The sequence below is a fragment of the Stegodyphus dumicola genome, chromosome 9 (assembly GCF_044657685.1).
Source record: "Stegodyphus dumicola isolate Sdum_Otavi_A_Nest chromosome 9, ASM4465768v1".
Lineage (NCBI taxonomy): Eukaryota > Metazoa > Arthropoda > Arachnida > Araneae > Eresidae > Stegodyphus > Stegodyphus dumicola.
The window spans coordinates 71,762,993-71,777,914 of NC_140776.1; the positions used below are offsets into that span (position 1 = coordinate 71,762,993).

A 14,922-nucleotide genomic window follows, 5' to 3' on the forward strand; every position below is an offset into this window, starting at 1 on the left:
ATTTTGACTCCTCTACCCGGACGATATTTTACGATAAATGGTCCTGCTAAATCAATCCCTACACGAGAAAAAGCTCTACTTTGAGTAACTCTTGAAGCGTGTAAATCTGCCATTAGCTGAGTTGCAGTTTGCGCTCTAACTCTACGGCAGATAACACATTGGTTTATACACTTTCTTATAATATCTCTAGCATTCACAATCCAAAATCTTATGTCGTATGACAGAAGTGAGTAGCTGCGTACCTGCGTGAAGATACGTGTCATGATAATGCTTAATAATTAAACGCGTAATATTGTGATTCTTAGGTAAAATCATAGGATGTTTCTGATTACTTGAAACTGTAGAGTTTCTCAGCCTTCCGCCTACACGCATTACTCCCGCGGAATCCAAGAAAGGACTTAAAGACAGTAATTTACTTGATGTCTTCAAGGGTTTACCAGATTCTAAACAGAATAATTCTTCTGGAAATTCGGCTCTTTGCACAATCCTAACAATCATAGAAGTAACTTCACAGAATTCTTCAGTAGATAAATAACCCTTTATACGCTCTGTAGGTAACTTACTACAATTATTTCTGAATCTTAAACACCACGCTAACACTCGACATAACTTTAACCATGATGAAAATCTTGAAAACACACTAGGCTCTTCAAATTTGGAAACATTTGAACTGAAACTCTTTTTCAATTCTTTCAACATAACCTCACCCTCTAATTCTACACTTGAATTTTGCTGTACACGAATTAGGGATTCGTTTAACCACTACGGTCCCTTCATCCATAACTCACATTGTAGGAATTCTGATGGAATAAAACCTCTGGTCCCACAGTCTGCAGGATTTTCTTTCCCAGCAACATAATTCCATTGGATACCTGGAACAGCTTCCTGGATTTTTGCAACTCGATTTGCCACAAAAGGTAGCCAACGGCGAGGTTCGGACAAGACCCATGCCATTGTAACCCGCGAGTCGGTCCATGCGTAAATATTGTTAATAGGCAGTTCTATGCATGATAATACTGCATGTAAGAGGTTGGTTAAAAGTAACGCAGCACACAACTCTAGTCTCGGAAGAGACTGGGTTTTTAAGGGCGCTACTCTGGTTTTCGATGTCAGAAGGCTGACTTTGACTGACGAATCAAGGTCGATTGTACGGAGATAGATGACTGCACAATAAGCCTTTTCTGAAGCGTCGCAGAAAGCATGGATATCTATCACTACTGCCTTCGGACTCAAGACATACCTCGGAAATTGTAAGCTTGAAAGTAAGGGCAATTCTAGATAGAAACGCTTGCATTTCCTACTTATTCTCTTATCAACGAGTTCATCCCAACCCAGCTGTAAGTTCCATAACTCTTGTAATAATATTTTCGCGTATATTATTGTTGGCGCTAACCATCCCATTGGATCAAAGATTTTGGCTACTTCTGATAAAATAGTCCTCTTAGTAAACTCTTTATCACTTATGCATACCGAAAAATGAAATGTATCACTAGAGTTGTTCCAATTAATTCCCAATACTTTTACTTTCTTGTCACTGTTTATTTCAAGAGAAATACTGGATTCTCGTAAGCACTCGGGAATATTCTCTAAAATAGCTGAATTGTTTGAAATCCACTTCCTTAAGCGAAATCCACCCCTTTTCATCATTTCATTCAACTGCTGAACTAGAACATTAACTTCCTCTTCACTTTGTGCCCCTGAAAGCAAATCATCAACATAAAAATCACGAAGAGCAATTTTTGTTGCTAAAGGAAATCTCACTTGTTCATCTAATGCAAGTTGTTTCATTACTCTAGTAGACAAATATGGCGCACAGGCAGTCCCATATGTAACTGTCACTAATCTAAATGTACTCAAGGGCTCACTAGGACTATCCCTCCAAAGCATTCGTTGCCAATTTGTATCTTCTAGGTGAACACGAATTTGTCTGAACATCTTCTCTACATCGGCACATACTGCAATTTTGTGAGTTCTAAACCGTAGAAGAATTGGAAACAGCTCTTGCTGAACTCTTGGCCCAACCATCAAAATATCATTCAATGAAAGACCCGATGTCGTTTTAGCTGAAGCATCGAAAACAACTCTCAGTTTAATCGTAGTACTCGATTCCTTTAATACGGCATGATGAGGCATGTAATACGTAGAGTCAATAAGAATCTCTTCCTCAGGCACTCCCTCCATATGTCTCAGCTCAAGGTATTCCCTCATGAAATCCTTATACTGTTCATATATCTGAGGCCTTTTTAGAAGTGAATTTTCTAAAGATTGGAATCTACGCATAGCTAATTGTCTGGAATCTCCAAGCTGAGAAGGCGGAGAGTGAAACGGTAATTTCACAGTATATACCCCACTTTCCTCTCTCGTATATGTAGATTTGAAATAATCTTCACATGCTCTCTCCGATTTAGTAAGCATGTCAAACGTAGATACAGCATCCAATTTCCAAAAGTCAGACAGCATCTGATCAGTTTCCACTTGTATATTATTAACATAGATAGTAGGATTAATTTCTGTTGAATTATTCACACTACCTGAAATAATCCATCCTAGTTCAGAACGAGAAGCTACCGGTTTACCTTCTTCGCATTTAATTATTTCTCCCTTTAAAAGAGGTAAGGCAATATCTACGCCTAAAAGTATATCAACAGGCCCACTTTTGTAAAATGTTGGATCTGCTAACATTAAATCATTATATTCCTCAACGCACTTCTTATCCAATGTAAAATGCGGCAAAGTTCCAATAATTCTATTGATGATAAATATTAGTGTTTTAAATGACACTTTCGCCGGAAAATGCGGAACGAAGTTTATTTCCGTAATTCCATTAGTTTTCGTATCCAAAGACCCTAAACATGAAATAAAAACTTTGGCATTTCTTCTTGCTAACCCTAGCCTTTGTACACAATCTTCTGAAATCAGGCTTGCTTGACTGCCGGGGTCAAGGAGGGCTCTACACAATTGGTATTCACCCGATGAATCTAACACTTTAATAACAGCCGTACATAATAAAACTTCACTCTGAAAATTAAAGTCTCAAACACAAGATTTAATTACTGGACTAGAACTTGCGATATTCTCCCCTGACCCAGCCGATTGAGCGCGAGGTTCTGGCCCAGGGAAAAATGGCTTAGCCGTGACTGATAATTCATTCGAACTGTTCGTAACTCCTTTACGTGCCTTTGGCTCATTTTGAACTCTTTCGAAATGCAGTAGTGTGTGATGATTTTTAAAGCACTTTTTACATTTATGTGTACTTCTACACTCGAAAGCTTTATGATTTGAAACCAAACAATTAAAACAAACATTATTTCTCTTGACAAAATTAACGCGTTCCTGAACATTCAGATTTAAAAACTTATTGCATTTAAAAACTGAATGACCGGCTTTACAATACGTACACTGCGCGCGAATCTCTGAAGCCAATGAAGTTAATTTGTCTTTTGTAACTTGTTTTTTAACACCTTGCGCTTTACCTGCTTGCAAGGTTCTGGCATGAGATTTCAAGAACTCTAGCAGATTATTAAGTGTTGGTATTTCCTCACTCTTTAATGTTCTTTCCCACCATCCTCTCGTCGAAGAATCCAATTTAAACTGTACTATTAACATTAAAATAGTATCCGCGAATTGCTCCACTTTGAATCCTAGATTTTCAAACGAACATACACACTCTCTTACAGTGTCTACCAACGCTAATATCTGACTAGGAATTTCAGATTGTAAATTTGATAAATACAAGATTTTCTTTAATAACGATGAAAGTAATTCTCTCTTATGTGAAAATCTTTGACACAATAAATGCCACGCTATTTCGAAATTCCTGTCACAAATAGTTAAAGCTTGAACAATCCGCAAAGCATCTCCTTTTAAAGAACCCTTTAAATATTGTAGCTTTTATGCACCTGATAAACGGTCATTATCCACTATCGCCATTTTAAATAAATCAAAAAATGATAACCATTCTTCAGTACTGCCACTAAATACAGGAAGAGTTAGCTTAGGTAAGCGTATACTCGCTATTTCACAAGATTTAGTTTCCACACTAATGTCTTTAACATTCTTAACTCTGGTTAGCATTAAAATTAATTCATCAACAGTATCTTGTATGACCTGTTGTTCTTTTATAAATACATCAATATCTTTTTCTTCACACACTACAAATATCTTACTAAAAATATCCGAAAGTTCGGTCATTAAATTATTTAATCCAGATTTAAAAAGTTCTAACTGATCAACATCAGCAGAATCGTAAGTCACTGTAATTTTCTCTTTCAGTTTACTTAACTTAGCTTTAGCAACACGCTTTTTAGTCTTAAGCGTTGTAAATTCCATTATCTAATAAAAAGGATAAAAAAACACACTGACTCACCAAATTTACTGCGACTCCGGCTCGACGGACCATAAAACATGTACGTTCCGTTGTTAAAAATAGTGGACTGTAAATTGACTTGATATTACTTCAGTATAGAACCCAAAAAACCTCAGACTCATAACGTTGACCGAAACTTCTTTATTGACTTTCAAAGAGTAAGTTAGTTGAGGAACGGCGAAGACCACACTGCCAACTCCGAACTCAGTAGCGGCTTACCAACACAAACTCAGAAGAACCTCTGCTTAGTTGAAACTCCAGTAATTCACAGCAACCTGAAAGCTCTAAACGCGAGCTTTAAAAACCTAACAAATTTGCGCCTGCGCCGCTCCTCGGTACAAAGAAAGAAATGCAATTTGCATAACATCGAACAATATTGTCGACAAAATTAGATAAAGAAATATAAAACTATGCGAATGTATTTTATAATAATTTATATAGTAAAATTCTATTTTACCTTGATGTAAAACGAATGAATTCCGTTCGTTTCTTTTACCAGAGCCCGTCCAACCATAACACTTGCATTTCCAATACATGCCATTCCAGCAACAAGCCACACGCAAATCCTCAGTACGATGCTGTCTAGAAGATGACTGAAAGAGCTGATGCCATCGCTGTTTGGTTCACACACCCTTACAAGACGAGCGTAGGAACAAGAGTAGAAATTCGAAAAATAGCTGTATTAAATACAGAGTCAGATTAAGGAAACTTGGGAGAACATCCTCTGAAAATGCTTTGGGAATAAATATACACTTATAAATTCATACAAATTAGAAGATGATGATGTTTTCCAGCCTACTTTGATATATATACTACAATAATATTCTTATTTAAATAAAACTCTGTGCGACATTTAACGTCATTTATTTTTAAAGTTGGATAACACTTTTACTGCACATAGCAATAAATACAACTCAGCAAGATAAAGAAAGCCATGGTCCTGTACTCACAAAACAGTTTCATTTCTTTAACGGAACATTTTTGGAGAAACCCACCACGGCAATAAAAGCACTTCTCCCTTGCATATAAGCCTTCTGTACCGCACCACACGCATAAGGAAAAATACATCTTCGGGATTGGGTAGGGCTTCCGATGAGATCATTTTCTCTACCCTTAGGAAGTCCTTTCTTAGACCTCGAGAGTACACCTCCATAGCGTTTGTTTACAATTTGATAACAATGTCGAAAAGATTATTATTGTTAATGACGTACGTTGTATTTTTGGTGGAGATGACACTTCTTACGGCACTGTAGTGTGGTAAATTAAATTTAAAAATTGTAGTGAATTATTTTCACTAGAGAGAAAAAGCGTTATTGCTTCTAGTGTGCTAAATCCGTAAATGTGTATTAATATTAGGTGCAGAGATTTTTAATAAATGTATTCTTAATTTAAAACCGTAGTAAAAATGTGGTAATTATTAATTTATTATTTCATGTTCATTATATACTCATTCTCTGCATATGTAATCTTCGAAAATATGAGACAAGTCAGTTTTCGCAAATAAAAATATTGTGAGCCAGCATAATACACAGTAAATTCTCTATATTTGCAGTTAGTTAGGAAGAGTAAAATTTATTTTTGAAGTTAGACTACTATAGATTTGGATTAGAGAAATAAAGATACGTATGTTTAAATTGAAATAATATTACTTTATGAATATTGCCCATTTTTAATGTGTAATATCTTTCGTACCTTTGTGTAAAATTAGTGTTTAATCAGAAAGGGAAGCTTTTTTCCTTATACACGTGTATTAAATTCAGCAACAATCCTAAATGCACTTCTTTCTTTCTTAAGGCAACCGAATATTAGAAATGGGAAAAACATGGACGCTAACATGGAAATAACATATGCAGTTGGAAAGGAAATATTTTCTGTAATGTGAAAGGAAACGAACTCAATAAAATTGCATACTTACGAGCACACAGTGCCTTTACAGTTAGGTCGAAATCGTCGGGTAATCCAATGTGTGTTGGTTTTTGTACGAAATTCAATAATTTGCTGTTTATATAATCTAAGCGCTTAAGTTTGCGTCTGGTAGTAACATCATATTTAAAGGATTTTTATAATTTTATTATTCCATGAAACAGGAAGACATCTGCAGAACGCTGCAAGTAAATCTTTTCTTCTGGCATTATTGTTAAAAGAAGACAAACGATAATTTTAACATTTCCATGTCACTTATGGCTGCCATTCAATGAAAACTAAACCGTAAGAATCCCTTCTAAACTTCAGTATGCCAAGAGAAAATGATGCCATCGAAAAGTAGGTCCAAACACAAGCACGGATTTTTTCCTATATGCGTGGCGCCATACAGAATGCTTATATGCCTCCCTTCTCCCAGGTACTCTTGCAGTGACGCGAAGTAGAGCTGTATGTTACGTAACATTATCTGCTTTTAGACGAATTACATCTTGAAAGTTTTAAATGTCAAGTATGGTGTGAGGAAAATTTTAAAAAAATTCGAGAAAGTCTCTCGGAGAATGCACTAGAAGGAAACACTTTCTTAAAATCGTATTTTCACTTACGTCTTTCCTGATATTAAATAGCCTTAAAAATGCAGTTTGTCGGAAAATTGCAAAGTTAGGCAAAACCCTCTACTTCATGTCGTAGCAAGGGGATCTGGAAGATAGCAGCAATGCCTTGACTATCAGAGAATATTTGCAAAATATTGTATTGGAAAACTGAGGCCTATTTTGGAAATCCAAAACATTGACTTGCCTGACCTTTTACATTTGTAAATATTGTTCTGTGCAATAAATGTATAATAATACCTGAAACTGGGTGAGGTAAAATGTCGCATTCAGAGCTAATGTGTCTTTTGCCCACTATATAACTAGACAATGAATATAAGATATTGAATTAGCAATGAGAAATTAGAATTTACATTGAAATAAGTATAAAATATTGAAAGATATTTGGAGCATATGTATATCCAAAGAACTGTCACTATTTAACCTTTTGATGACTAACATCATGTATATCTTTGATATGTCTGGGGGGCGATCACTACTGTGGTAGTGACTTTCAGGTTACCACTGTGTTGTGTGGCGGCAGGTACTGCATCTCACTCCTTGTTATGATTGGTACCTTTGTGAGGTTGAGTAATACTTACTGCATTATTGAATTCAAGCGTAGACAGTTATTGAAATGAATTATAGTCCTCGTAGTCTGAGGAGTCTGCGAATGAGGGTGTCTCTGGTCTCTCTAGAGCTCAGGAGCCATCTAGGTCCCTAGTCGAGAGTTCCGGAGCCTTCTCTGTGTTACTCCGACGGAAAAAATCTTCAAACTGAATTAGCCACACCTCCTTAATTTTTCTGTATTTTACATTTATCATCATTCTTATATCTGGAACGATCTCAGAAGAAAAATCAGGTCATTGGTTCGTCACCCTTCCTGAAATCGAGAGGCTTTGACGAGAGACACGGTGCAGAACGCTATAAGCTCCTGACACTAGTCGTGAAGTTATGTCTCTTGCACTGCCAACTGAAACGCATTATTGTGTCTGTGATAATAGAAATATGTCGTGTGATACATCGTTAAAGCTTAGAAGCGGTGACTTGCGGGGACCGTACACACAATTTACTTATCTCTGTGTGGTCCGCCGCATGTCCATAGAAGCAATACTTTCATAGAAGACAAATATTGCAATATTCTTTCAATCGCTTGTTACATTTTCTTGAATTTTTGAATAAAGAAAACGATGTATTCCACAAAATGCAAAATCTGGTATTTTCATATATCTCTAATTTGAGGCCATTAAACCTTTTTATTATCAGATGTTTTTGTGACGCGATTTCGTTTAATTTAACAAAGTTGACTGTTGTTAATTTAGTAAAATCATCTAATAAAAATGATTCTGAATTTCAATTCCCTGTATTTTTGCGATTTTGAATTTTATCTTTAATTGTCAGTGTATAAACCTTTAGACGTATTCAGTATGTTTAGTAAGACAGACTAATAAAATCTTTCACTTCCTTTTTTAAGTGGCAGGCTGTAAGAAATACTTGCTAGTTCTTCTTTTTTAGCTACAAATAAAATTACAAATAAAAGATTCATAAAGCTGAATTTTTAATGCAAAATATTTTCATAAGTTTTAAGAATGTTATAAAAGATGAAAATGATCTTTATATATATCTAGCAGAGCTGGCATTAAGTTATGGTTAGCAATGCCTTTAAATTTATTAAACTGCTTGAATATAGTATATGCTGTAACATAAGACGATATTTGCTATCTCTGTGTGAACATTAACTATTACCATAAGTTATTCAACGTAACACACTAACGAGGACCTTTTCTTTAACTATTACAAAAGACATTTCAGCTTGCTTGTCTTTCCCAGATTCTTAAGTGATTAGAAAATAACGCAATCAATGTTAGCTATTTTATTAAATCTCTGAAGTGGTAAAAGATCCTTCTCTTATAACACTTAAGAAATAACTTATTCATCATGTGAAGTTTACAGTTAGTCAGGTTTGATAATCTGCTAGTTTGAAGCAAATACTCTTTCTGAAGAGAGTTTTTAATTATTCTTATTTGTGTAAGAAACTAAGTTAATAATTCATTTGCACATTTCATTAAGCTGATGCCAAATTCGATATTAATATACAATTCAAATACGCTCGTTTGCAGAATAAAAGGAATTTTCGCCTTATTGCGAATTTCTGAAAAGCTAATGAACAGATTTAAATGCAGTTTGGTATGAATATACATTTACAACAGAGAAAGAGATGTAACATTAAAAAATCATTTTATTATCACTAAAGCATGATTATCAGTAAAGCTCATAGTGAAGGTATGTCCAAAAACCACGCTATGATATCGAACTGAAAATAACTCTAATACAGGGTATGGTTCCCTCTCATAGCCGAATAGGTCGCGTAACGCGACGGTATACTGGACAGGAGGCTAGTAAGGCTTCCTTGTGAAATTGCTCTTCCAAGAGTCCCTCAGACATGCGGTATGGGGTTAAGGTCAGGAAATCTAACTTCCAACCCATGCGGCAAATATCCTAACTTTGCAGTTAATCGTCGACCAACTGAGTTGTGTGTGCACGAGCGTTGTCGTCCATTAATAGGAGCCCTAGACCAATTGCGCTCCTGAAAAACTGAACGAAGACCTCCTCTCTATACCTGAGAGCTATCAGGGAGCCTTTGTTAAACATATACAGGAGTGTGCGACCGTCAAATGTAATGCCTACACAAACCATTACATCTTTACATCAGAAATTAACTTTTTTCTTGAGAAGCGAGGAGTGATATCATGTTCTAGGCTCTCTCAAGGTAAAAGTACGCCAAGAATCAGTATTCAGGCTGAATTTTAATTATAAATTACCATGTTATCCAGTTGATTACCTTAAAAGACTGACCTTAAATTAAAACTTATGGAATAAATTAACTCCCCCATTTTGCACCAAATCTTTCTTTAACATGCTGTATGGTCACATCTGATAGAAATACAAGTTTCATGTCTTTACTTCATATAATTTATTACATTATTGATCAAGTCTTAAAGAATTTCATTCCACACTTCTTAAATTATACATTTCAAGTTTTGGAGGGTCTGGGAAGCATTCGGCGCTCTGTAATTCGAAAGAAAAAAAGGCATTCCATACATGCTCAGTCGAGTTTAAGTATGATGAGTAAGATGCAAATCCATTCCTGAGATATCTTCTGTTTTCAAGTGTTCTGACACCACAGATGTTCGATGTGGATGGCTATAGTCATACGTTAGCAAAACATAGGAAGCAAAATACTCCTAAACACTCTCAAATGTGGTTTGTGAACCTTGTCCACATATCTGAGACCGGTTACTGAACAGCCATAAAAAACATGCAGCTCGCTACTATTACTGCGCGATTCTCACAAGCTTATTTGCTTTTTTCAGTTATTATGAATTTAATGAATACACGCAATTTAAAATTAATGAATATCGTATAGATTAAAAACAAATGAAATCCGGGCCATATTTTGGAAACTGAGTGAAAGATACAGGCTTGACTGCAGCATTTTTGGCATCCTAGGCAAGCAGAATGTTGATGCTTTGTATAAGTGTTCATATTGAATTATACCTTTAGTTATTAGCCACTGGCAAGAAAATATTACCTGGTGCCCTTCTGGAATTCGGTGTCGTAGGCGATTGCCTTTACGTCGTCTATGCTTGAAGCCAGCCCTAGTAAGCTCCATTTGAACATTAAAAACTATTATAAGTTGCACTATGCCGTGAGCTTAAGTGGAAGTTCTAAAATTTTGTACAAATGGGAGAATTGCCTAATATCTGGGAAAATAAAAATAACGTGGTTTCAAAGCAGACTTTTTTCATGCTATTAAGAAAAGTATACTAATTAACTAAATTATTCTTTGGAATAATAATATATAAATATTCTTGGATATTAATTATGTAACTATATGTATAATTTGTTCAATCTTTGCATTCTGAAAGTAAATGGTGAATTTCTTTTTAATTAGATTCGAATTAATAATATAAATAATAAGCAAGCTTAAATTTACAGAGTGAAAAGTAGTAGACATTTATGCATACTTCTATAAATTTATTATTTCTGTTACATTAATCTACGCAAAGAATTTTATTCCTTTTACATAATTCATTCAACCAGTTTACAAATTTTCGTATTTATATCTTTCATATTTTTCATTCATGTAAGCGTGTTTCAAAGAAAACTGATTCCTCTGTTTAAATTACATTCGCTATAATTTTCAAAACATTTTAATTATACAGGAGTAATTATCGATGTATAATTATATTTATAAGGGAAAAAACTGCAGAAATACTCACATATATTGAAGTGATGTCAAGGGTGTAAAACAATTGGCGTGAATATGACGTAATGGGTTATCTTTCAAATTTCTGCAATAATAAAAAAAGTAAATTCTTTAAAGTAGCTATAATGTATGAATTATTTTCATTTTACATTAAAAAGAAATCATCAAAAGATAAAAATTCTTCATTGGTATTTTAGAAATATTTTATGTTCTGTGTTTTAAAAAACTAACCAAGAGTTATTAGATACTTCAATAAATATATTAACTATATAATACACATATATAACTATATAATATTTATAATTATATAATGATATATAACTATGTAATATGTATAACCTTCCATAATTATACTTATCAGTATAAGTTCGAAACAACAATTTCATCTACTGTGTACTCGATAACAGCAACGTTTGTTCAAATAAAAATCTTTGCAATTTAGATAAGAAAAATATCATCTAAACTGTAGACCCACCCTTAACTGATCTTTGGCAGATAGAATATATTCCTTACAGATAGCTAAAGCCTTGTTTGATTCACATTCATGATGTAGAACCATCTTCATGTTGCATTTAATATACTGCAAAAAGTATGAAATTAATTAATCCAACATTGTGAAGCATATTTGCGTATTGAAGCAATACTAACGTTTGCTAAACATTTTGCTGGCAGACTTAAAAGTCTTCGTTGCTTTTTCTCACAACTAATAGAAAGTAATATATATGTAAGATAAAAAATATGTAAACCAAAATTATAACTTAAATTAGCAATAGCTCCTTAATTCGTTCTTTCAGTTGGAGCATTTCCCCTATTTATTCTGAAAATAGCAGTTGTTTATAATACCTTTTCTAAACTGCGTCATTTCTAGCTTAATACATATGATATGACTTTAATATAACACTGGTGACATAAACGGAATTAAAATTGAAAAAGTGAATACCAATTTTAAAGTTTTATTAATTATCTATTTAAATGTATTAAAACCGTATAAGCTATATCTCCCACCTTCCTAGCGTGCCTTTGTGGTGTAGTGGTTCTGCACGCTGGGCCGGTATTCCAGAGGTCTGTGGTTCGATTCCCGGCGAAGGCGATTGCTCATTTTTCAATCTCTCTTGCTTCCCCCCCAAAAAAAAATCCTAATGTCTCTACAACCGAAACTGAAGCTTTCTGAATTAAAATTTCACCCCGAACTTTGCTTCTGTTTGTATTGCTTCTAAGACATATTGCATTGTTTTTTCCTGTCGCAAAAATATAAAACATGTTACGTTTTGGAAACAGGCTCGAATAGTGTGACAAGTGTTTTATAGCTGCAAAATATTTTTTTTAATGAAACTAAATATTCAATAGCTATCATGACTGCAAGCTTCTACTATTTTGTTTTTTAATATTTATCTGCATCTTTCTCAAATTTTACATATACTGACGAAGAAAAACTTTCAAGATTACAGGTAATGGAAACACGAGAAGAGGAATTTAAAATGTGAAATATTGGTACATTAGTAGCCGATGTAACCGCCAGAATTTTGAATGTAAGAATGCAGAAGTACATGCATTATATCGTAGAGGTGCCGGCTGCCACTTTATGGGATGGTGTTCCACAAATGCCTGTTGACTTGGTCAATGCAGGGACTGTTAATGCTGGTTGTGGATGACGCTGGAGTTGTCGTCCAGTGTTCCTATACCTGCTCGATTGGAGTAAGATCTGGTGATCTAGCAGGCCAAGGCTACATGTTTACACTCTGTAGAGCATGTTGGGTTTACAACAGCGGTAAAAGGGCGGATTTATCCTGTGTAAAAACACCCTCTTGAATGCTGTTCACAAATGTCAGCAGAACAAGTTGAATCACGAGATTAACATAAAAATTATCAGCCAGGGTGCTTGGGATAACAACGAGAGTGTTTCTATTGTCATGAGAAACTGGTACCCAGATGATAACCCCAGCTGTAGTTCCAGTGTTTCTAGGCCCAGACAGGCTGGTTCACTTGGCTTCCTTCTAACCAACATACGGCTATTACTGGCACCGAGGCAGAATCGACTTTCATCAGAAAACGCAACAGATCTCTACCCCGTCCTCCAGTAAGCTCTAGCTTGACACCGCTGACGTCGCAAACGGCAGTGGATTGGAGTCAGCGGAATATATGCTACAGGATGCTTGGCCTAGAGCTGTCTTTCAAGTAACCGATTTGTAACAGTTCGTTATGCCCTTGTGGTACCAACTGCAGCTGGAATTTCTGCTGCAAATGCAATGGTGCGCCACAGTCATTCGCCGAATACGCAAGTCTTTTCTCTCAGTAGTGCCACTTGGCCACTTGAAGTTAAGAGAGCTTTCAGTCATTGATAACTCTGACAAGATACCAATTGCATTGCTCATCACACGACATGGACGCTTCCCTGAGTACCTAAAGAGATTCGGTCTACAAGAAAATGAGTTATGTTATAATTGTGGAGTTACGGGTTCAGTTAAACATTTTGTAAATGAATGTGATTTAACTTATGATATAAGACAAAAGTTTGGACATATTAATACATTTACTGGAAAAAACACTGAATTTGAATTTGCTAGGGAATTAATGAATTTTATTAATAATAATCGTGTTAATGTCGGAATTTTGATTTAACATGTGTTTAGTGTTTTTATGATAGAGCATGGTCTGTGTCTTGTGTTTTGTCCTTTTGTTTAGTTAGTTTCTAACCATTCTATTTATTTTAATTATTATTGTGCCGTTAAGGTCCATTAGGTTGTATCCTAATGGGCGTATTTTATTATGTGGATTTTAACTTGGCGCCCCCCTGGAAAAGTCATAAAATCAAATCGATTAGGTGGATGGGGGGCTGCGCCTCTTTCTGTACCCTTTCTGTACCAATTGCATTGCTATAGAAACGCAGTACATACATTACATTATATTTTCAAGTGTGTACTAGTGTTGCACCTAAATGTAGAACTTTCTATAATTTCCTTTACAAATGTATTCCTCCTATTTCTGTTAAAAAGTAGAAGGCGTGTTTCCACGCTATTTGTTGAAACATACGTATTAACCTTAAAGATCATACTTTATAGGAGAGGTTTCTAATAATTAATATTTATTCTGTGTTGTAACTTTTTAATAAAATTTCATTAAATATTAACTTTAAATATATTTTTATTTAATATTTTCTCTGCATATATAAAATGAAAAGCAGACATCAAATAAAGTAAATAAGCAAAATAAGCAATCATTTGATGAAAATTCAGGAAGATCCGAAAAAGCGATCGTAAACTCTAGAAGAGAACATGGAGTTTGTTGATCATAACGAATTCACGCTGGCGTTCTGGTATTTCGGAAAAATTGTATTTGAAACTTACTAATTTTTAGCGTGTTTTCTTAAAATAAAGAATATTCCTAAGGAAAGATCTAAACTTAGATCAAAATTACTATAAATGGAGCTAAATATACATCTAAGAAAGAAAAACAATTACGTTCATCATTTAATTTTTGTCTCATTATTGTTTACCTAAACCTCTGAGCTAATATAAGACGATGTGTAAATCGTTACATTAAGAATTTTAAACTGTATTTGCTGAGCATGAGCAATAAGAATTAAGATTTTGATTACACTCCAGTATCTTTTAATAAGGGATTTTTACATATCAGAATTCTTTGTTACCAATTTCGTATTGTAAATATTCATTTACTTGCTGAGAAAGACAAACTCTTAACGTGTTAAACATGTTAATAAATAATGAGTAAAATTCATTATACGGGAGGAAAGACTATATATGTTTAAATTTTTTTTC

General features: G+C 34.6%; 1 protein-coding gene across 1 annotated transcript in view; it reads right to left on the bottom strand.

The window, feature by feature from the left end:
• LOC118199463 (uncharacterized) overlaps positions 1–14,922 on the bottom strand; it is an 86,153-nt gene that overhangs the window by 39,393 nt on the left and 31,838 nt on the right. The window contains exons 6-7 of the mRNA XM_085823104.1: positions 11,160–11,231; positions 4,824–5,043 (exon numbers count right to left, since the gene is read on the bottom strand). Of these exons, the coding sequence (XP_085679230.1) occupies positions 4,824–5,043; positions 11,160–11,231 (292 nt within the window). The remainder of the gene's footprint in view (positions 1–4,823; positions 5,044–11,159; positions 11,232–14,922) is intronic.